The sequence below is a fragment of the Abramis brama genome (assembly GCF_963993115.1).
Source record: "Abramis brama genome assembly, chromosome: 23".
In the NCBI taxonomy this organism is placed as follows: Eukaryota; Metazoa; Chordata; class Actinopteri; order Cypriniformes; family Leuciscidae; genus Abramis; species Abramis brama.
In genome coordinates this window covers 2,904,404-2,928,491 of record NC_139985.1, presented here as the reverse complement: position 1 = coordinate 2,928,491, position 24,088 = coordinate 2,904,404, and the positions used below count along the sequence as shown (strand labels likewise).

At 37.8% G+C, this 24,088-nt stretch overlaps 1 protein-coding gene across 5 annotated transcripts in view; it reads left to right on the top strand.

Annotated features, from left to right (window-relative positions):
- The window catches only part of iffo2b (intermediate filament family orphan 2b), a 48,387-nt gene extending 25,341 nt beyond the window's left edge, over positions 1-23,046 (top strand). The window contains exons 2-10 of one of the 5 annotated variants that reach the window (XM_084100168.1): positions 5,953-6,013; positions 10,589-10,684; positions 12,025-12,084; positions 13,899-14,069; positions 14,215-14,354; positions 16,113-16,272; positions 18,326-18,415; positions 18,546-18,670; positions 19,875-23,046. In XM_084100168.1, the coding sequence (XP_083956294.1) occupies positions 5,953-6,013; positions 10,589-10,684; positions 12,025-12,084; positions 13,899-14,069; positions 14,215-14,354; positions 16,113-16,272; positions 18,326-18,415; positions 18,546-18,670; positions 19,875-19,962 (991 nt within the window). In that variant the 3' untranslated portion in view covers positions 19,963-23,046. Of the gene's footprint in view, positions 1-5,952; positions 6,014-10,588; positions 10,685-12,024; positions 12,085-13,898; positions 14,070-14,214; positions 14,355-16,112; positions 16,273-18,325; positions 18,416-18,545; positions 18,671-19,856 lie in introns of all 5 variants that reach the window. The other 4 variants (XM_084100167.1, XM_084100170.1, XM_084100169.1 and 1 more) reach the window with 4 other exon arrangements.
- Positions 23,047-24,088: the final 1,042 nt, after the last annotated feature.

Genomic DNA, 24,088 nt, shown 5'->3' with positions numbered 1-24,088 from the left:
AGACCGTTTGTCCCAGGATCAAGTGTCTCATATCGTTGGAATCCTTGGCTCAAGGCGGACAAAATGGCTATCTCCGATTTGGATGTAGGCAGGGAAAATTTTCTGCTATGTCGGATTTTGTCCAAAACCTACTTTTGCGAACTAGTCCCTGGTTTTTGGCCCGATCGGAACCAAACCAGTCTAGGACAATTCTCTGGACTCTCTAGATCAATAATTATCGAAAAAAAGTTGAACTTTTGCATTTGGGTGGCTGTAACAGGGTCATTTAGAAAAGGGGCGTGGCAAAATACACTAAAAAGCCTATAAATCCCAAATGAAAACTCAGAACTTCACAAAAATTGACGAGCATATGTGTCAGAACATGGTGAGGAAGCATGCAGAGTTTCATGGAGATCGGACCATAGGTGGCGCTATAACTGGCAAAAAGCCTTCATTCTTATTAGGGGTTCAAGCATGAAATGCTGAAACCCTATTGTAATTGTAAGGATTCGTAAAACGCATCGTGCAGGACAAACCGTAAGGCCTAGAGACGTGAAACCTGGCCAGATGGTAGGCCTCAATTTGGGGACAACCTATCAGAGTATGACCCCAATTGGCCCATAGGTGGCGCTACAGCAACCAAAAGTACTAAATCGCTCATAACTCTTAGACCGTTTGTCCCAGGATCAAGTGTCTCATATCGTTGGAATCCTTGGCTCAAGGCGGACAAAATGGCTATCTCCGATTTGGATGTAGGCAGGGAAAATTTTCTGCTATGTCGGATTTTGTCCAAAACCTACTTTTGCGAACTAGTCCCTGGTTTTTGGCCCGATCGGAACCAAACCAGTCTAGGACAATTCTCTGGACTCTCTAGATCAATAATTATCGAAAAAAAGTTGAACTTTTGCATTTGGGTGGCTGTAACAGGGTCATTTAGAAAAGGGGCGTGGCAAAATACACTAAAAAGCCTATAAATCCCAAATGAAAACTCAGAACTTCACAAAAATTGACGAGCATATGTGTCAGAACATGGTGAGGAAGCATGCAGAGTTTCATGGAGATCGGACCATAGGTGGCGCTATAACTGGCAAAAAGCCTTCATTCTTATTAGGGGTTCAAGCATGAAATGCTGAAACCCTATTGTAATTGTAAGGATTCGTAAAACGCATCGTGCAGGACAAACCGTAAGGCCTAGAGACGTGAAACCTGGCCAGATGGTAGGCCTCAATTTGGGGACAACCTATCAGAGTATGACCCCAATTGGCCCATAGGTGGCGCTACAGCAACCAAAAGTACTAAATCGCTCATAACTCTTAGACCGTTTGTCCCAGGATCAAGTGTCTCATATCGTTGGAATCCTTGGCTCAAGGCGGACAAAATGGCTATCTCCGATTTGCTCGCCCTTCAGGCGCCAATTTCGAGTAAATTGCATTTTTTTGAAAAACCTTTTTTTGCAAACTTCTCCTTGGTTTTTCGACCAATTGGAACCAAACCACTGCAAGAATATTCTCTGGAGTCTGACAATCAATAATCATCCAAAAAATTCAAAATTTCAATTAACGGTCGATAAGGGGAACCAAAATCTTTGATGGCACCAGGGCCACTTTTACTAAAACGGTTATAAATTGTGAACGGAAAGAGATTTTTTTGTCAAACTTGGGGTACATCTTCCTGAGCTCAATCTGAGATCACTTGAAAAAAATCGCAACAATTGGCCAGCAGGTGGCACTATAAAACGGTTATAACTTGTGAACGGAAAGAGATATTTTCACAAAACTTGGGACACATGTTCATGAGCTCATTCTGAGGTCACGTGAAAAAAAATCATGAGAATTGGCCACTTGGTGGCGCTATTAAATGGTTATAACTTGTGAACGGAATGAGATATTTTCACTAAACATGGGACACATGTTCATAAGCTCAATCTGAGTTGACATGAAAAAAATCGTGACAATTGGCCACTTGGTGGCGCTATAACAGTGAAAAAAAACATGAAAATAGCTATAAGCGCACCCAACCGTTAGTCTACTGAAAAGTGGCACGCAGTGTCTTTGTCCAGGGTGCCATGATAGTCTATGAGAACATTGGTGTATCTCAAAAAACTCAGTATACGTCATTGGCACAAAGCCTTGAAGGAGCCTTAAAAGTTTCAAGGAAGCCCGTGTTTTTTTCACAGGAGTTACCTCCTAAGAATCTTTGCCGAGTCCAACAATACCAAACATGCCAGGTTTCGCCTTATGGTTTTTGTAATTGTCATTTAGAGCTTTAAAAAATTGTGGTTATCTTCAAAGCCGTTAGTCTGATCTAGACAACAACAAAAAAACAAAGGAAATTTGAAAACATAGGTAAATAGCTAAACAATAACGCCAAAATGTTAAAATTATGATAGGAACTGACAAAAAAATTAATTAAATCCAATCAATTTCACCCATGGATCATTTTGATGCTCTCACATGTTTGAAACGAACAATGATGGATTGTGATGAAATTTGTTTTGAATTGGGACTGGCGAATCCCCGTCCATACTGTCAATGACCGGTCGCAAAGACCCGCCCACTTTAGTTACTGTTGCTATGTCTGACAAGCGACGCCACTCTCACACCACACCAAGTTCTCACGCAGTGAAAAATACATTGCGGATCAGAAAAAAGACTGTGCGGTGACAGACAAGTACTTTTGATATGAAACAACGTCTCACCTTTCAAATGTAGTCATTTTGTAGAGACATTTAAACAGTAAATACCGTTTTGTGACTCTTTAATGTGTCTGACAGATCGCTGTAGACTCGAGGCTCAGTTAAAGCTGCTTGTGAACCGATCATCTCTTCCTTCTAGTTAATTTAAAGCATTAAAATAAACATGAATGAACATAAAAGGAATGTTGTTTTAAAGTGCTAAGACGTCTAGTACACTTTGTTTTTCAAATTTAAATCCTCCTATGTTAATCTACTAACTCTCCTGACTGCTTTGTTGGACAAAATGGCGGATTATGATTAGTCAGATCGCCTGTCAATCAAACTCCCTGCGAAGGGTCAATTGAGAATGCCTGTGCGCACAATGCTGATCTAATCGACAACTTTGCAGTTGCACATAGGAAAGCCCGGAAAATCCTGCTATAATGTAAGAGAGCATCTTTTTCATGTATTTGGACTTAGGCCTAACAATGTTTTATAGTGCGCTGTCCCCATTGTTTTTTTTGTTGTTTTTTTGTTTTGTTTTTGGTGAGCGTAGGCTACTCCTGATTTTGTTAGTCATCTCATCTCTTATATGCTGTGTATGATCATATCCTGCCCTATTCATGGTAGCCAACTCGCGGACATTGCGTCATCAATGTCATCAATTGCGTCATCAAGGAGCCCGCCTTGATAATCCTACTTAAGGGCCCGGTGGTGGCTCGTTACGCCACTGAATATTATTATCTAAACTCCTTATCAAAATTAAATATTTACAACAAATCTGACACATATATATGGGCACACTTTGAGTACTACTAATAAAAGTGGTGGAGATCAGGCAAGACTATAAGAAGACTAGGCAAAAGGTGCTATAACTGTAAAAACGCTTTAAAACCATATATTTCCTAGGGTAAACTGCCTGTATTGGCTGTAAATTGACTTTTTCATCTATGATGGCAGTTTTTAAATAAATGCTAAATAAAACTTAATGTCTTTTGATGCTTGTGTGCTTAAAGGCCTTAAAGGCCTTAACTGCTTGAACCCCGATAAATGCTGCTTGCAGCTTTAATTAACATATATATTCATATATTACAGATGAAAAGTTTGGGGCGGTATGATTTCTTTAGTGAATTTGAAAGAAGTCTCTTTTGCTGCATTTATTTGATCAAACATACAGTAAAAACAGTACTGTGAAATATAATTACAATTTAAAATAGCTATTTTCTATGTGAATAAATATTAAACTGTAATTTATTCCTGTGATCAAAGCTGAATTTTCAGCATCATTACTCCAGTCTTCAGTGTCACATGATCCTTCAGAAATCAATCAAATATGCTGATTTTCTTGTTGAAAACAGCTTCATATTTTTGTGGAAACCATTATATATATTTTTCAGTATTCTTTGATGAATAGAAATAAATAAATAGAAATGTTTTTTTTTATTTTTTATAACTTTATAAAGTATTTTTGATCAGTTTAATGCATCCTTGTCTTTATGATATATTAAATATTATATATTTATAATATGTATATTTCAATCATGACAAGTCTCAAAATAGTTTTAGCATGTTACTGAATATGGCAACGTTCATTTATTTGCTACTGCTAACAGATACACAGACACACTGCTGTGAGCATGTAAGATATACTGCGGCTTCATATATAGACATACATAAATCCCGTAGCAGATCTCGGTGGAGCTGGGGAGGTGGAGGGGTTCAGAGGAACTCTGATAACGCACTGCAGGACTAGCTAACAGCGAACACTGAACCAGACTATTCAAATATTAAGCAAGCAATCTCATTGGCTGCAGGATCAGCAGAGGCCAATCAGCTTGTGCCATGTGGTAATCATGTGATTGTTAACAGATTGCATGTAAAGGACCGATCAGCCTGCGCCCTCATGACTGTTCATGACTACACTAGATATGTAATATTTCTAATGGCATCCAGTGTTTCTATTGGCATCCAGTGTTTCAGTGATCATCTGTAGCATGAATAAGTTCAAAATCTATAAAGAATGATTCACATTCATCCGCCCTTCGGTCAGCCTGTGCTGGTTTTCCACTGTCAGTGTTGGGTTACAGAGCGGCAGGGGTGGGCGCACAGACGCCGGCAGACCCCGGTCAAGGGGTTTACTGGAGGATTCCTGAGCTGAAGGATCAATCACACTGAAATGGAGATGATGAGTACCTGTGTTTATAATCAGAGAATGAATGGCTATCACTGCGCAGGACTGCTTTGTGTTATTTACACTTGAATGCAACAAAGATACTTGCATTATTGCAAAAACACAAACGGGATCCAACCAAGTCAAGACTTTAAAGGGTGTTGTTAGGTATAAGATCTAATCTAGCTTTCTAATAAACCTGGCATTGTAAACTATGAATATTATTGGCTCTGTGGCTTTGAATTACTTATATTTCTCTGTTGTAAATCGCTTTTGGTTAAAAGCATTGGCTAAATGCATAAATGTAACTGTAACATGAAGCAAAATGATAATTGATGTTGTCACAGGTTTAGATATATTGCCATTGCCATTTTACCCTCTGGAGGCACATTCAGCGGGAGTTCTTCTCTATATCAGTGTCAGTGTTTCTGAACTCCTGAAACGCCTCCATTGTAGTCTTGAGTTTCTTCCGGGAACGAACACGTCACAAAATTCCTCATTTAAATAATTAATATGCAGAATAAAGGGGCGGGGCCTGGTTGAGTTAGTTAGTAGTGTGTTAAACTGGCGGTTATGGAAAGGGGCGGGACATTTCCTAAACACACTCGAAGCGCTCGACCAATCACAACACACTGATCCAGCCAACCAATCAGAGCACAGTATGCTTTACAGAAGGAGGGGCTTCATAGAGACGGGAACTAAACTAAGCGTTACTGACAGACTGGGAAGAGAGGAGCTGCAACAATGGAGAATATGAGGAAAATAATGTGTTTTTGAACATTTAAGCATGAAAACCTATTCTAGTAGAGCCCAAAAACATAATCAAGACTTTAAAAAAGAGCATTGCTTTGAGTCAGACCTTTTTATTTGTTATGAATTATCTGATCTTGTGGTTTGAGCCCATTAAGCTCCATTAAAAAAAAATGAGATTAGCTTTTAATTCATTGGATTCTCCACAAAATGAGGCTTTGACATTGTTTCCACAACAGGACAGTTGTCATAATATAAAATAATGGTATTGTTATGCACACCGTTTCCATGATATAAAATGACTCAAAGTGTGATATAAGATTTGATTCATACCGTCCAGCCCTGTTATACTCATCAAAGGTGTGTCTGTGTGTTGCAGATGGGAAGAGGAGCTGTCAAGAAGAGAACAGATGGAGTCGATGGTGGAGACGCTGCAGGAGGTGAGATCACCTGTGCAGGAGCCGTCGAGACGCTCTCGCTGTGATACTAATTACATTTGCCGTTACATGACGTGTGTGTGTCACTTTACGACCCTGAAATCCTGCATGAGTGCACAGTAACATACTGGCATTATACAGACAGACACTCTTAAAATAGCATCTATGGTTCCATGAAAAACCTTTAACATCAGTGAAGTCTTTATATTCCACTAAAGGTTCTTTAGTAGGAAAATTTAAAAGAAAATGGTTCTTTTATGAACTGTTGACTCAAAGGTTCAGTGGAGAACCAAAAACAAACAAAAAAAACCTTTTGGGCCCCCTTTATTTTTAAGAATGTCTTAAACATTATTTTTTTAGCACCACTAATTAAGTGTTTCCCCTAATAACAACCAATGGAGGCTTTTTCTTAAGTTTCCTTTTTCGCATATGACAAAAATATATATATTTTTTTTTCTGGCCAACATATATGTAGAATTATGCTAGATATATGATGTAAACCGCACAGCTTAAAAAAATATTTTCCAAAGTCTAAATATATTTAGTTTAAGCCTTTTTAGGAAAACATACTTCACTTCAAGGGGCAAAAAAAAAAAAACATTTCCAAACTTAAAATGCATTTTCAGTATTTTAAAATATAGGACATATATTTAAGAAATATTTGCGATAATTCAACATACTTCAACAATACCTTTCTGGTCTAAAAAAAACCACATTTTAAATGAATGCAAAATGTATTTTTGACAACATAAATATATTTACATTGAAAATATATTTATAAAAATTACCAAAAAAATATGAGGAAATATATTAGAAATTATACTTGCAGGGGCAAGAAAATACAGTACGTTTCCAATCTTAAAATACATTTTGAGTGAATGCAAAATGCATTTTTCAAAATGTATCTGCAAATAGTGCAATCAAAAGTCAGAGATTTCAAATGATTTGAATATGTTAAAGAATAAATATTAAACAACCACACATCATACCATCATGCTGAAATACATGATGAGTAAAGTTCACACACATGTGATCTGAGCAAATATAAGCTGTGTCCCAATTCAGAGGCTGCGTCCTTCGAAGGCCGTGAAGGTCAGACCGAGCGTTGTTAAATGAGGATTACAGAGGATTGTTCTTGTCGTCCAGCAACTGTGACAGCTGCCGATGATGAGGCAGTCAGGTTTGTACTGGACTTTTTTGAAAGTTATATTCAACTGTCTAAAAATAAAACAGGGTTCGCAACTCATCTAAATATGTTCACCATGGTCCATTTCTGTACATAATAAAGAGTATCTTAGTAAGATATAAGTCAACATTTGAACTCAAGACCTAAAACTATAACTTTTTTCCACACCTGCCAAAGGCTGGTGACTTTACCGGCCATAAATATTTTTTTACCAGCCATGAAACCTAGATTAATCCTTATTAAAGTTACAACAATTATTCAGTCAAGAGAAATGAGTGATTGTTCTTTGTCATTTGTTGTTTGATCAACATTAAAAATACAGACAGCATCAGGAATATTAGGCTGCTGTCACTTTAAGAGCTAATGCATGGATCCAATATACTGATACACAACTGTTTACGTTCATAACTGACTATGTTTACTCGCCAAGACGGGCATTTAGTCATAATTTTGTTTGAATATGTCTGTCCAAGCGCAAGAAGACGTGTAATAGAGCTCAACTCAGGATTCGCACGCTGTCTGATACACGGATTTCTGGGCGCGTGTTTCGGAAGTTTGCTTCTGAGAAGTTCCCACACAGTGCGCAAATAAAAAATTGAGTTCGCTTTCGCATCTTTTTGCTTGAATATTTAAATTGGCAAGGCTTAAAGGGACACCAGGCAAGTCTGAGTGTTTTTTCTCTACGTAGCTCCCCCTAGTGTCTGGTAGTAAATGCTTTCAAACACTCTGTCGTAAAAACGAACTGTTGTCCCTCCCCCCCTCGCCACGAGCAACCCAGCTGAGCAGAGGAACAGGCTATTTCAAAACCAGTTAGGTCTACCGAGGCAAGTAAAGCAATATTTTCTTTCCAACTGATGGCGATTTTTTTATTATTATTTTTTATTGTGTTGTCATGCATACTATTATTTTTACCGGGAACGAACGATATGAACGAGGCGAACTACTGCTTTGGTGTTTGTTTGTTTTTGGGAGAATGGGCATGAGCATAAATATATATATATATATATATATATATATCGGAGGCTAATATTTGTCTAAAGTTATATTAGTAAGGTCTATAAGTTAATCTGGTAGAATGACGGTTTACCTTTGCTTGTCTAAGAAAACATCAGAACGTTTTTTCTAGCTCGATCATGATATGTGCAACATGTTTATTGCCTATTATCAGAGGCGTTGACTTAGTGACATAAAATAAAAGTGTAAGTTACACAAATAAAACCGACAGAGGAACGGCCAAACAACTACAGAAATCAAACGTGTTTGCTAATGACAATGCTAACATCAAAGTTATAGTATCTAGCGTACTAGTAAGCCCGTACTAGTAAGCCCGTAACAGACAGCGATCATAATAAAAACCTTTACAGACAATAGCAAACATCCTGAGGTCGCAATTACTTGAAATTTAAATATTAAACACAGTTTATTCCAAAGATACTTACAAGTGCAACAGCAGGATCAGCATCCGTTTTGCAGGCTTCTGTTTCTCTCAGTTCTCCCCATTCTGAAAAAGCCGGTCCGATATTTACTCGAGTCTGACTTCTTGCTCGGTCAGTCTCCCGTTTCCTCTTTCATTGGTCCTCCGACAAAGATTTCCTAGCTTTCTGCTTCTTTTTTACAGGCTCAGCCATAACTCAATCTATCGTTGCCCTTTGCTTATAGCTAGCCGGTGCTTGAATGGGGGCGTGTACGTGTGCAGTGCCGTCAAGCAATTCGTTACATCGCGAGACCTGATATCACGCGATACTTCCTGACGCCGACCCGCCGGCCCAAAGTTGCAAGTGAGTTTTTTCCGCTCTCGGGCACCAGGGGGGTGCGAAACCACCACCATTCAACTCGAAATAAGTAATATAACCATTCCACTGACTCCAAAGCTGTTCAGTTAAGGTTAAAAAGTTACCTAGAGCACCTTTAAACTTTCGTGACGATGCAACACTGTCTCATCAGCTGTCCTGATCGTCGTTCACGTTTGTTTATGTTCTGACAATTTTGCATTGCTAGAATTCATGAAAATGTTACTGGCCAACTCCATTGTTTCATATACTCGCCAACACCGATTTTTACTCGCATTTGGCACTTGACGAGTGTTCATTTTAGGCCTTGTTTGAACCGCTTTAAAGTTTTATTTTCTACATTTGTATATTAGATATTTGAGTCATTTGAAAACTAATACTTGTATTTAAAAGCAATATCTCTAAAAAAAAATCATGTCGTCACCAGCGTGCAATGCATTCTGGGGTAGGCAAGTCCGCGAAGGATCCATCTGTTGTGTCCTTTATTTCCCGGGAAAAGAAAGACACATTTTGAAGCTGGATTTTATGCAGGCTTCGAATCATGACAGCTTTCGTTGCACAGCGGCCTTCGAATGCAGACTCTGAATTGGGATGTAGTTTTAAACTAGTGTGTGTGTGACAATCTGGGTCAGGATGCATTTAAGCGTGTCAGTGTTTAAACATGACATCAGAACCCGTTTCTACTGGAACGCCACATCAACAGCAGTGCTGCATCCCATGTCTCAAACGCCCCATATTCCCCAGAAACACTGCAGGTGTGAGATACATCTTCTGCTGAAGCAGCGGGAAAATCAATAAACGTCTGCATCTGTTTGTATTGGATTATGGGTCAGCAAAAGCGCAGAGAGAAGCGTCCCCGGAGAGCCCAAACATGCCCAGCTTTTCCAGTTCTGCCCTGAGCCGTATGGATTTCCTCTCTAACCTTCAGCCTCTGTGGGGATTTCATTAGACTGGAGAGTGTGTGTTGTGTTCAAGCTGGGGTGATTGTGCTTTAGGCCGTTTAACATGAACATCTGTAAGCTTTATTACTAAAGTGATGTGAAGGCCTGTTGTAAGCTATTTAATGACAAAAACATGTCTATTTTATTAATTTAATTGAACTTCAAATAAAAGTGACAATTTCAAATAAATGCTGTTGAACTTTCTGTTCATCATTGAATCCTGAAAAACAATGTTTCATGGTTTCCACAAAAGGATTAAGCAGCACAACTGTTTTCAATATTGATAATAATCATAAATGTTTCTTGATCATCAAATCATCATATTAGAATGATTTCTGAAGGATCATGTGACACTGAAGACTGGAGTAATGATGCTGAAAATTCAGCTTTGATCACAGGAATAAAATACATTTTATTATTTTATTTTAAATTTTAATAATATTAAACAATATTTCTGTTGTTACTATATTTTTGATAAAATAAAAAAATGGTTTTAATGCTTTTAATGGTCAATGGAGATGCTTTGTTTGTAGAAGCGGCTAACTAGACCAAACTAACCAGCTAAACCTAAACCCAGACCCAGAGTAAAATGTGATCACACACAGGCTGTTTAATGTATCCTTATGTTGCTTTGCTTTTGTGTCTGTGTGTGTGTGTTCAGAACGTGAACGAGTCTGAAGCCGTTCAGGACGAGTTGAACGAGAAGGTTGAAAGACTGAAAGGTGAACTGGTGGTGTTTAAGAGCCTCATGAGCGATGTGAGTATTTCCATACACAGACAGAGTCTTCCCTAACGTTCCGGTAAGGTTATAAACAAACGTTCTTCCTGTGACGTTAATGGAACGTTCGTTTAATAATGTTCTCAAAACATCAGATGAAATGTTTGTCTGATATGTTTCAGTTTAACATTTTTATAAATGTTTCAGGACGTTTAGAGAACCTTCAAAAGTGACATTTCCATAATGTTTGCAAAATTATCAAATGGATTGTTCCCTTGAAGGAACACACCGACTTTTAGTGACTTTAGCTTATTCACCGTATCCCTCAGAGTTAGATAAGTCCATACATACCCTTCTCACCTCTGTGCGTGCCGTAACTCTGTCTGACTCACCCACCGCTAGCCTAGCTTAGCACAAAGACTGGAGGTAAATGGCTCCAGCTAGCATACTGCTCCCAATAAGTGACAAAATAACGCCAACATTTTCCTATTTACTGTACATGTTGTGATTTGTATAGTCACAGCGTGTACAAATAACAAGATCACATGAGACACAGCCATCTTCTAACCGTATACACACTGGGAACTATATTCTCAGAAGGCGAAGCATTGCTACTTGGGCGGAGTGATTAATGGTGATTAAGTGATTAAGTCCATACACACCCTGTATGGACTTATCTAACTCTGGGGGATACGGTGAATAAGCTAAAGTCCCAAAAAGTTGACGTGGTCCTTTAAAATTTGCATAAACAATAATTTTTTTTACAAATAATTTAAAACGACACTTAGAACTTTCATAGAACATTTAGTGGAGGAAAAAAACGTTTTTTTATACCTTAATGGGAATGTTAGCAAAATGTTCTTGGAACATTTTTTTAGATCATTTTAAGTTCAGAAAGTTCAGTGTAATTATTTTGTTCTATCACATCATCAGTTTGCAGTCCAAAATAAAACTTAATATTTCATGTGGATGTTGTTTTCACTACATTTGATAAGAATCTCAATCAGGTCTTTATTAGCTTAATTCCAAAGTTAACCCAGTGACTGGCTGTTTTCCATGATTTCTGTTTCCTGACAGCAGAGAAACACGCTCGGCTTTATTTGGCTCTTTTCCCCTGCGGCAGACAATACACACATGCCCACATTGTCATTGTTTCAGTGTCAAACACATACACACCTTCAGTTTATACCAGCCGATCTGGATGGTGAGGAATGAATAAACCGTTTATCCTGGATTTTCGGGTTAACGTTAAACGTCGCTCTCGGATTGCCTCGTCTGTCAGCTATAGTCATTCACACGAGTGTCACCGTGTGCCGGTAAATATTAGAAATAGATTTGCAGCAATAAAAACTGAACTGAAATCTGTATTTATTATAAAGGCTGGCGGGCGATGCCGCTCTAGAGCCGTAGAGAACCGGAGGAAAATCCTGGACCTGAAAGTAAGAGAGAATGCAAGACATGATCTGTGTTTAATAAAGGAAAACAATTGCTTTGATTCGTTTCATTTGCATCTGTTTCTTGCACTCTGTGTGTGTTGTGTTTTTAATGACGGATGTCTAAATAGCATTAGTTCACCATCTGCGGTTTGGTGCTCTCTCCATACACCATAAATGAGTCAGAGCAATTGTTTCCCATGAGGCCTTTAGGTGAAATGAACTGCTCAAGTGTGTTGCGTGCCTGTGGATTCACCACAAGACTAACTTGTTGGTCTTAGCATCTATGTGCAATGACATTGATTTATGACTGATGTAATTGACGTTCAGCATGAGATTACAGTGATTTGAAGTGATCCTGTGGCATATAGTGTGTTTTTAAGAGAATGAGTTTCTTGGTTTGAATCAGCATAAATACTGCAGCTAAATATGATTATCAATGAATACTGTTACTTTTGCACTCAGTTCAGTTATTTATATGCGACAACTGCATTTTACAACCCAATTCACTCCCGAAAAAAAGAGTTTTCATGTATGCAATGTGTAGTAGAGAATCAAACTGAACAATCAGTTCTTAATGCAATGTGTATTTTGTTAATGTGTATGTCATTTATTTGAAAAATGTATTTGAATAAATATTGAAATAGATTTTTTAGTTTTTATTTAAAAAAACTAATATTTATTCATTTATTTTATTTTTTGTAAAGGTATATTTTTTTTATTTTAAATTTTTTTTTTTTTTTTTAAATATATTTTTCTTTTAAAAATTAACATTTATTTTAATTTTAAATATATTATTAAATAATAAAAAATATATTTAAAAAAATATTAACATTTATTTTCAAAATAAATAAGTATAAATGGTAACACTTTATTTTACAGTGTCCTTGTTACATATGTTACATCTACTTACCATAGTAATAACAGTAAATTATGCATAATTACTAACCCTCAACCAAATCCTAATCCTACCCTAACCCTATAGTAAGTACATAGTAGTAGTTGCTTAATATTACTCAGTACTTTAATATATAATTACAGTGTAACAATGACACCTTAGAATAAATTGTAACCGTATAAATTATAAAAAATTATATATTTAAACTAATTTGCTCATCGATTGGACCATCTTTAATAATTAAATGATGTAATTTGTGGTTACAACAGAAAAGTGGATTTATTTTGCTTAGGGGATAGTTCACCCATCATTTACTCACCCTCATGTTGTTCCAAACCTGTATGAGTTTCTTCTGTTGAACACAAAAGATGATATTTTAAAGAATGTTGGTAATCAGACAGTTGACGGTAGACATTGACTTCCATAGTATTTTTTTTTCTTACTATGGAAGTCAATGGGTGCCATAAACTGTCTGATTACCAACATTCTTTAAAATATCTTCTTTTGTGTTCTGTTTGAGGGTAAGTAAAGAAAACATTTTCATTTTTGGATGAACTATCTCTTTACTTGTTCATACAGGCAGTATGTGGTTCACTACATGGACAATTGGAGTGTCACACCTGTTAATAAATGCGGCTGTCAAATCAAATACTGACTGTATTTAGGCCATGTCAACATGGCAAAACTGCAGTGTGCACGTGGCCTATGTGTAAATATAGAGGCATGGGAGTGAGAATAAAGTGACGATTGCTTTTTTTTTTAAAGCTACAGACATTTATAGGCCGCAGGTTTGGAGACAAATTGTGACTAAGCACAAATCTAATGACATTGCGAATGTCATTCTTGTTTCTCCAGCATCATAATTGTTTGTGCACCAATAGTTTTCTTCTCATTTTCTAACACTGCTTGAATCTTTGTTTAGCAAATGTCCGACCTCGACTCCAAGATTCAGGAGAAAGCCATGAAGGTGGACATGGACATCTGCAGGAGGATCGACATCACGGCCAAACTGTGTGACGTGGCTCAGCAGAGGAACTCGGAGGACATGTCCAAGATGTTCAACATCAGTCCTTCCAGAGCACCAGCAGACAGGGTGGGTAAAACACACACAGATCGCAGGAGCAAAACTGCTGAGGAAGGATCTTTACTGCAGTGCACACAAGGCTGTCATACTGCATTGCTGCCAGACCCGTCCCACACAATGTCTTTTAATATGCCTGTGATATTTTTGGTCTCAGGCGGCTGTTGCATGCAGAAAGAAGGAGAAGAAGCAGGTCTCGGATGAGGAAAGCTCAGAGATGGATGCTGATCCCAGCACTTCAGAGGAAGACGTTCCCTTTAACATCACAGACGAGATGAAACGCATGTTCAACCAGCTGTGAGTCCAGATTCTGGTTACAGACTGCAGTCAGAGAGATATATGCTGGACTGAGATTGCTTCATGTCTGTACTCTGTCTCCATCGAGTGGTGATGACAAGAATTGCAGACGGGCAAAAGCAATGGGGGGGGGGGGGGGGGAAGATGCAATTTGCTCTTTTTCCATGCATTTACAGTGTTGACCATGTAAAGCTTGTATCTCTGTGTTTCTCTGTTTGAGCATCTGATTCTTACTCCTGATTAGAGCTTCAACTACTTTTGCAGCAATTTTCTATGGCATTTATTCATTTTAATTGCTGAATTAGAATTCTGAATGAATGAATGAATGAAGAAATTTATTTCAGACATATCAAAAATAAACCAAACAAAAATCAAAAAATGTACTAAGTTGAATAAGCAAAACTTTCAATAAACAAAAAGTAACATTAGCCAACATAGACATGTCTGAAAAGGAGTAGGAAGAAGTATACACTTATTTAATCCTACCCCTTTTCCATAAACTTAATAGTATATGCAAAAAAAAAAAAAAAAACATTCCAAGAACGAAGTATAAAACCTTTTGAGAACATTTTTAAAGACTAGTGGCTGCTTGCATGAATGGCTAAGACTAGTCTTAAAAGTTTTTTTCAAGACTGTTCCTAACTTTTTAAAGTCAGTTACATAAAAAGGTAGATAAGTCTTATTTGAATTGGATAAGTAAGACAGATTACCTCTTATCTAACGGCTAGTTACTCAAACTGGTTCTTAAAGGGATACTTCACTGGCGATTAGCATTAAAGGAATAGTTCACTTTAAAATGAAAATTCTGTCATCATTTACTCACCCTCATGTTGTTTCAAACCTGTATGAATTTCTTTCTTCTGCTGAACAAAAAGGAAGATATTTAGAAGAATGTCAGTAACCAGACAGTTTCTGGGTCCCATTGACTTCCATAGTATATTTTTTTCCTACTATGGAAGTCAATGTCAAGCTTTGTATCAGTAGAAACCCGGTAGTATTTTCGAGTGACCGTGCTTCCCTCCCTCATGTCCCCCTGAGACGAGAGATTTCTGTATTGTGTGTCTGGAAAAAAACCTCTGATGACACAAAAATCATCATTTATCTTCATCATCAGAGGCTTTTGTGTCCAGAGGCGAGAGACTCCAGCCAGTAGGAGGAGCTCGTCCCGCATGTGTTCAACCCGCCCATAGGGGGATCTCACGATAAAACGCCGTCTCTTCAGTTTCGAGTCACTAGTAGCCTAGTTGCATCATTTCTCCCGACACTGCCCTCTGTAACCGGTAGGCGTGGCTTGGGAGTGTCCTCGTAGGGCAGCGAAGCAAGTGCATTCTGGGAGTTGTTGTCTTTCATCAACATGAGCCAAAAATACATTTTCTGGCTTTTCTCAGTCTAGAAGGCACCAACTTCTAAAATAATTTCACATTTCTACTACATAAATGACCCAATTTAAATACACATTCATCTTTCCAGCGGTGAAATATCCCTTTAACATAGAGGCTAAGTTTATGCAACTGGTCCCAGATAACTTTGAACGAACGTTGTATTAACGTTACTGGAAGAATATCTAAGGGAAACTCGTTCAGCTGCCGTGTGAATGCAGTCTCTATATGTATGTTTGTGTATGTATTCGTCCTGTTTTGTGCTTCACTCTTGTCTTGTCCGTGACTGTCTTCACTGCCTGCTCTTTCTCTCTCCTCTTTTTCTGTCCCTGTTTTTCCTCGCGTGCAGACATTGTTCAGATAACTCATTTGTTGCTAGGCGGGAGACGTTTGATGTCGATGATGACTGTGACAGTCTGACGTGGGAGGAGAACGACGACACGCTCCTGCTATGGGAAGATTTCACCAACTACAACATACCCTGTGCCCTTACCAACAGCACCGGTGCTCTCGACTGCAACGGAGACACTCCCGACACAGTGAGTTTACATATATCATCTATATACACTACTACTGTTCAGCTCTGAGTGACTGCGGATGAATATGAGCCTTCACAATAGATGATGCTTTACAATTAACTCAATACATATGGCAGTTTATCTGTTCAATAAAATACAACAAAAAATGTTCAAATCCCTCAGTTCTCCATCTCCTAAAGCCAAGCCGATGTTGATTCTTGTTTTATGACGAGCTCTGTCTCGTTCTCTTTTCTCTAGCAGACTCTCCTCTGTTCTCTCACACACACACACACACACACACACTCGATCTGATGTTGATTCTTGTTTTATTACGAGCTCTGTCTCGTTCTCTTTTCTCCAGCAGACTCTCCTCTGTTCACACACACACACACACACACACACACTCGATCTGATGTTGATTCTTGTTTTATTACGAGCTCTGTCTCGTTCTCTTTTCTCCAGCAGACTCTCCTCTGTTCACACACACACACACACACACACACACTCGATCTGATGTTGATTCTTGTTTTATTACGAGCTCTGTCTCGTTCTCTTTTCTCCAGCTCTCCTCTGCTCAGTTTGTTTTAAACAAGTTATTCTCCGGAGGTTGGAGATTCAGCGGCTTCTTGTCAACCGTTCTCTCTCGTTGTGACACTAACCTCTGACCTCTCACACCAGACACACTCACACTCAACTAACCTCTGACCCAGGGTTCGAATTATGATTTCATCTTTGTGGGGGTCTCTTTAAAAAAAAAAGAAAAAAAAAAGTAGCCTATAAGCAGGCGCGGCGTAGCTTAATAATGTAATATAAAAATATAAAAATTTGTAAATATAATACAAATTTAATTTTTAAAAAAGCGTTGGTAACACAATTCAATTTAAATAGTACATTTAGTTTAATTTGTCGTGTAATGAGGTTTACAAGCGTGTCAGAGGTTCTGGGTTCGAATCTATACTCATATAGGTTTTTTTTATTTTTATCAAATCCGATTATGTTTATCAGTGGTTGTATATCAGGCAGAGACACGTTTGTGTGCATTTTGTTTTGTAATTTCACTGGAACGAATAGAGAGTCTCCACAACGGATTGAAGCGCGCCCGAGTGAAGACTGTGCGTGAGCCACAAACAAACACAGTATCCGCGCCACTGATCGCAGCGGCAACGAGCACTTTGATCACTTGATTTAAGCATAAGGATGTAGTGTGATGACGATCCAAGATCCCGTGAGATCCATGTGTTTGGCATCTTGTCCTATCTTTTAAGTCATGCTACAGTAGTCTGAAGGAAAAGGTGCTTTATTTGTAATTTAAATAATGGTGCTGATGATTTTTAAAGACCCCCACAGGTGTATGATTTTACTGCTATCATGGGAGCTCATCCTCTCTCTATGGGAGCTCAGCTCCCACTGGCTCCCACGTAATTCGAACCATGCTCTGACCTCTCACACCAGACACGCGTCACAGCAGCCGAGCAACTTTACTCTATTTACAGATATGATTAGACACACAGGCGAGTGACGCATGTTCACAATTTCCCACGAAAACCATCCCGACAGGTCTAAAAACACTTATAATAGGCTTACCATAGTGAATCAGGGTAAGACAAAAACACATTTTGGATGAAGGATTGATGATGTATTGACTCGTTATTTAAATGTTGTTAATTTTAAACAAAAAAAGAAACATAGTGAACCTTTATTGTTATGAAAGCTGCATCTGTGATGCAAAACATCATTACTCCAGTCACATGATCCTTCAGAAATCATTCTGATTTGCTGTCGTGCTGCTTCATATTTTTTAGGCAACCATGATAGATTGTTTTTTTTCCAGGATTCTTAGATAAATAGAAAGTTCAAAAGAACAACAGTTATTTGAAATAGAAATCTTTTGTCGCATTTTAATTGTCTTTCCTGTCACTTTTGATCAGTTTAATGCATCCTTGCTGAATAAAGTATTCATTTCTTTCAAAAAACTTTTGAACAGTAGTGTATCATGTTGTCGTTCTCAATACATCCGTACAGATTGAGAGGAAATGTGAGTGAAATAAGCCTGTTTCTCTGTTGTGCCTCTCAGGACGGCAGTCTCGGCAGTCTCATCGACGAGACCGAGTCTCTTTTCAAGACCAGAGAGCAGGAATATCAAAAGACAATCGGACAAATTGAGGTTCGAATGTGCCTGTTTTTCTCATTTGTCTGTGATTGGTTGTGATTGTGTGTGTCCCTTCTGAACCTCTTTCCGTTTATGACGGAGTTGAAGGTGTCTGGGATGAAATATCGCTCTCTCTCTCACACAGATGGAGTTGGCCACCGCTAAGAGTGACATGAACCGACACCTGCACGAGTACATGGAGATGTGCAGCATGAAGCGAGGGCTGGACGTGCAGATGGAGACCTGCAGGAGAATGATCAAGGGTGGCAGGTGATCTCACAGATCATTCAGACAGTACAGCTTCACTAAAGGCCTTTTGCTAACAACAGCTTATAGTATGTCTAATGTTTGTAGTCTTCAAAAGTGCTAAAGACTAAGCCTAACAGAAGGCCTTTTCACACTTAACATCCTTATTTGCATATTTGTGGTGTCAGTGTCACTGATTGGATGAATGACACCAAATCTATCATTAGAGTTGTCAAAAAGTACCGACTTCGGTACCATGTCGGTAAAATGTGACGATACCAACATTTCCTTCTAGCTTTTTGAGCGCTGTTGAACGGATTCTTAAACATCTCTGATTGGCCGTTGTGTTCACGTGCTCAACATATGTGACGCTGGATCACAAAACCAGTCTCGAGTCGCACGGGTATATTTGTGGCAATAGCCAACAGTACATTGTATGGGTCAAAATTATCGATTTTTCTTTTATGCCAAAAATCATTAGGATATCAAGTAAAGATTATGTTCCATGAAGATATTTTGTAAATTTCCTACCGTAAATATATAAAACATTTATTTTTGTGAGTGAATGCAGCACAGTTGCCAACATAAATGCACAACTTTAAAGCCGATTTTCTCAATGTTTCGATTTTTTTGCACCCTCATATTCGAGATATTCAAATAGTTGTATCTCGGCCAAATATTTTCCTATCCTAACAAACCATACATCAATGGAAAGCTTATTTATTCAGCTTTCAGATGATGTATACACCAAAATTGTTTTGTCGTCCAAGGGTCACATATATGTCTGTGATTGGCCATTGTGTTGATGCCCTCAACAAATATGTCTCTGATTGGCTACAATAATCAACAAAGACATCTTTGATGCTCTTTATCGAGCGCTTATATAGATACAAACAGGAGCGTTTGAAAGTGGCGTCTATCAGCGGATCCCTAATATATCCGTGTGTATCTATGTAAGCGCTCAATGAAGAGCATCAAAGATGTCCTTGTTGATTATTGTAGCCAATCACAGACATATATGTTGAGTGCGTGAACACAATGGCCAATCAGAGGTTTTAAAGAATCCATTCAACGACGTTCAAATGCTAGAGGGAAATGCTGGTATCGTCACATTTCTAAAATTTCAGCACCGACTTGGTACCGAAGTCTGTACTTTTGACAACTCTATCTATCATATAATGTGACTGCGTATAATATCTCACTCCTTCAGAAATTCTCCTTCCATCAGCTCAACCGCGAGCAGTGACTCAGGGAACACTGACGAGATACAAGACGAGTCAGACAAGGATGGAGAGACGGAGGGGCCAATCAGCTGATACCTGCCCAGCCAGGCCCCGCCCTCTTCCCCCCACGAGCTCCAATCAGCTCTCGGGCCACCCAGCAATCGGCCAATGGCTTTATACTGAGGGACAGAGCCCACTCCCACAAACCCAAAATCCTGTAGGTGCTTTACCGTCTCCGAGTCAGAGTGGGGCGGAGTTGATGAGGGTTGTTTTTGTGCTTGACATCAATATCGATGCGTCACACGGTGCAACAGCTCTGCTATGAATCGGATCAGTCCCAGCCAAAATACGTCACACAATACACCTGATCAAACCCAAATCCATATCTTGATAAACTGGAAAACGTTCAGTGACACATCAGACTGAAAGCCAATCAGACCAAAACGGACTGAACCCCCTCTGATCAACGCATCAGAACATTTGTGGCTTTTTATTTTTCTAAAAACAATTTCAGAAATCGACGGTTTACTGCAGAAACATTTCGGCCTTTTAAGCCCCGAACCCAGTCGCGAAATTGGAACACAGAGCAAGCTCACGTTCTATGCAATTGGCCTTATTTCGTGATCTGTGTTTATGATTTGCCTTTGTTTGCAGCGCAGGCGATTTCCTCTGTTCGTGTGTTTTAAAGTGTTGCCCAGGCCTCACAATGTTTACGCACAGAATCTGTGGAACAGCGTCACATCATTTTGAGCTGCTACCAATGATGATGGAAGCTTTTTCAAGGGTTACAGATATGTGCCTAAATACTGTATATATTGCAGGTTCATTTTGGATGGCCTTACTGCATTTCCACTACTTTTTAAAGTTGCACTCATTATAATCATGAGGGAAATAATCAAATATATTTTGTTGATTGTATGGGGACTCTCTTGATGTCTAAGCTCATTTCTTTGCAAGGCTAAATAGTCAAGAGTTTTCGGTGGAGGTTTTGATTGTATATAGACCATGTCCCAGCCAACAGGGAATGTTCCGGCAAGGTTCTCTCAAAATGATGAACAAACGATCTTTCAGTGACGTTAATAAACTTTTTTTTATTTATTTTTTGAAGTTGTATGGTCTTTATTAATGTTCTCAAAATGTTAGCACAAAAACATTAATTTTTTAAATGTAACTTCTTGTCTCGGAATGTTCAGAGAACATTTAAAAGTAACAATCCCAGAATGTTTGCAAAATGGAATGTTTCTTTAACATTTTTAAAACATTTTTCATGGACATTTTGAATGTTCGGAGAACATACTTTGTTAGCTGGGGTTGGGTTTATCTGAAATCATACCCATGTCTATAAATATATGTAAATTCAATAGTTACAAAAGCAAAGGATTATGGGACAAGTTGCATTGAGGTCCTCATGATGGCCGCTGTTCCGTACAGATTCAGCGTCTGTTTTCATGGATATGGCTTATAAAGTTTCTGTATCTATGAGGTTTAATTGCCTTTGTGTTTGTCTTGCTTGGTGTCTTTATATTTTGCATTTTAATCTTGTATGTTCCTGGGTTAAAACAATTGTTCATACGTATTATTTTAATTATATTAATCTAAAAATATGGGAAAATTTGATGGGTTTATTAAACTGATAAGTGATTTAATTATAGTTCAAAGATGTAATTATATGCTCAAAATATGGTTGCAGAGGGTTTTTAAAATATATATTTTGTAGTAAATAAGTTGGTGGGCATTGTTTTTGTTCATTCATTTTATTAGCTAAAGAGCTGATATCATATTTGATAAAATCATCTGTAAATTTTGCAATTTGGTTTGTGTATTTGATACCCAAACCTATCAAATATGAAATAAAGTCTGGCTTTTGAATTTTATAAATGTATAAAATTCACGTTTTTATATTGTTCAGGGTATCCAGGGCCAATTTGGATGCTTTTCCCTAGAAAAAAATAAAACCTGCACTGAGTTCTCGCCTTTTTTAACCTGAAACACTGTTGGTCTATTTTTTTTATCGTTTATGGTGAAAATTAAGCTATTTTTTGTCTTTTCTGAATCTGAATCCATAATATGGGTCAGATGCCTCTTGTTAAAATCTATTTTATGATTTATGAACAAAGAAATGGGCAAAGGGCAGCATCGCGAGGTGAATTGGAAAAAGTGCATGTTGCGTGTTTTCTGATTTAATTCCATTGTTCATAGTCTTTATAGAGGAAAAATGAGAAGCATCTCTCCAAGTATCCAAAACAAAGGTATGATTTGGTAAATATCTTTGTGCTTGAACTTGAATGTTGTATTCGGAAGGAGCTTTCTAACTGAAACTGGATGAGAAAGTAAAACTGTGTTCATGTTTGTTCATTTTAAGAAAAGCACAAAATGGCAGCAAATGCAGGCTGAAAAATCTGTGAAACATGAAACTGTAATGATGGGGTCATATTGTGTGAACTTTCATAAGCGTACACAACACACAAAATCAAGCTTGTGTAGCGCTTGTGTTCACGTACTTGCATAGAATATGTTTCGGGCCTTTGTTTTGTCTGCACAAATGCTGTTTTTCCTATAATGGGTATAAACACATTAGCTTATCACATCATGCCTTTATCAATGAATGTACAGAATATCAGATGAGCTCATAGAAAATGTTATTTAGTTCACCAGACACAAGATAAAACACTGGATATTATTGCTCTGTTGGGTCACGTTCGCCTTATTTTACATCACAGTATATTACATACCTTTGACCGTATGAGGTATTTTCTGAAGACGGGTTTTGTCCGCCAAGCTGCAGATACAGTGACATTGCACAATTACTTTTGAATTTAATGTGGAATTTCTAATAGAGCATAAAAACACCAGTTCATTATACCCCTATCAGCAAGTGATCATCGTACCAGCATCAGCGAGCTTCACAGAAAGCCTATACAACAGATTTACAGTTTCTGTAAGTTAGTGGCTTTCGCAACATCTGTGGCTTACGTCCTTCTCATAGCACTGTTTCTTTTTATTATAATTACTTCGACATCTGAAATGATCAGTACACGTACATTTGAACATTTCTATGTTGTCTTTGTCATTGGTTTATGCTGCAGATGAGTTTTCCTGGTGTGTGAGCAACTGGTGTATGTTTCAAAATAATGAATGTAATTGGTGCTGGGTCAAACAATAAACATAATTGATTCATTTGCTTTGTTGAGGTCCTTTTGTTCATAATGATTAAGTTTAACAAAACACTATTTGTTTAGCGTTTATGGCCATGAATATATATATATATATATACACACATACATACACACACACACACATATATATATATATACTGTACATACATACATAGATACACACACACACACATAGATAGATAGATAGATAGATAGATAGATAGATAGATAGATAGATAGATAGATAGATTAGTGCTGGGCAACGATTAATCACGATTAATAGCATCCAAAATAAAAATTTGTGTTTATATAATATATGTGTGTATATATATATATATATATATATATATATATATGTTATAAATAACATCTGTACATTCATAAAACTTATATATATATATATATATATATTAGTTTTGAGATTACAATTTTGAGATGTTATGTACAAATGGACAGTTATGATAGTCAGTGTATAGTTATTCGAGTTTTAACTGTTCAGAACTTCAGACTGAATAGGGGAACGTATGGACATTTTAAAAAGCCTCAAACCACATGAATATTATGCTTTTTCTGGCTCTGTCTGGAGGGGTAAGGACAAACTCTTATAGTCTTCCCAATGTAAACACACTTGTCTCTTACCTGGGAAGCCTAGAGGCCTTGATGAAATGTAGATGCTAAGAGAGTTAAAAACGTAATTATAAAACGGATAGTTCAGATCCTTGTTTCTGATTAGCTGAGCCACGTTCGAAGCCGTTGCAAATTTGTTAATTAGAAGTGCAGCGGTAAATATTATTACAGACAAAGAATTTTCACACACATTTTCTCGCCCTCCACAAACATAAACATTTTTTAACGACTGTGTGTGAAGTATTAACACTTTAGACATTTAGTGCTGTACTGAAAAAAAAAAAAAAAAAGGCAAATGGGCATAACATTTTAATATATTATTAATAGAAACACTGTATGAAAAACGACTCTTATGTTTCACTGGGAGCAGAACGTCTCGAAAGCTGATTGGCCAGTTAGAGACTTGCCCTCTTGCCTGTCCCATTTATGAACAACAG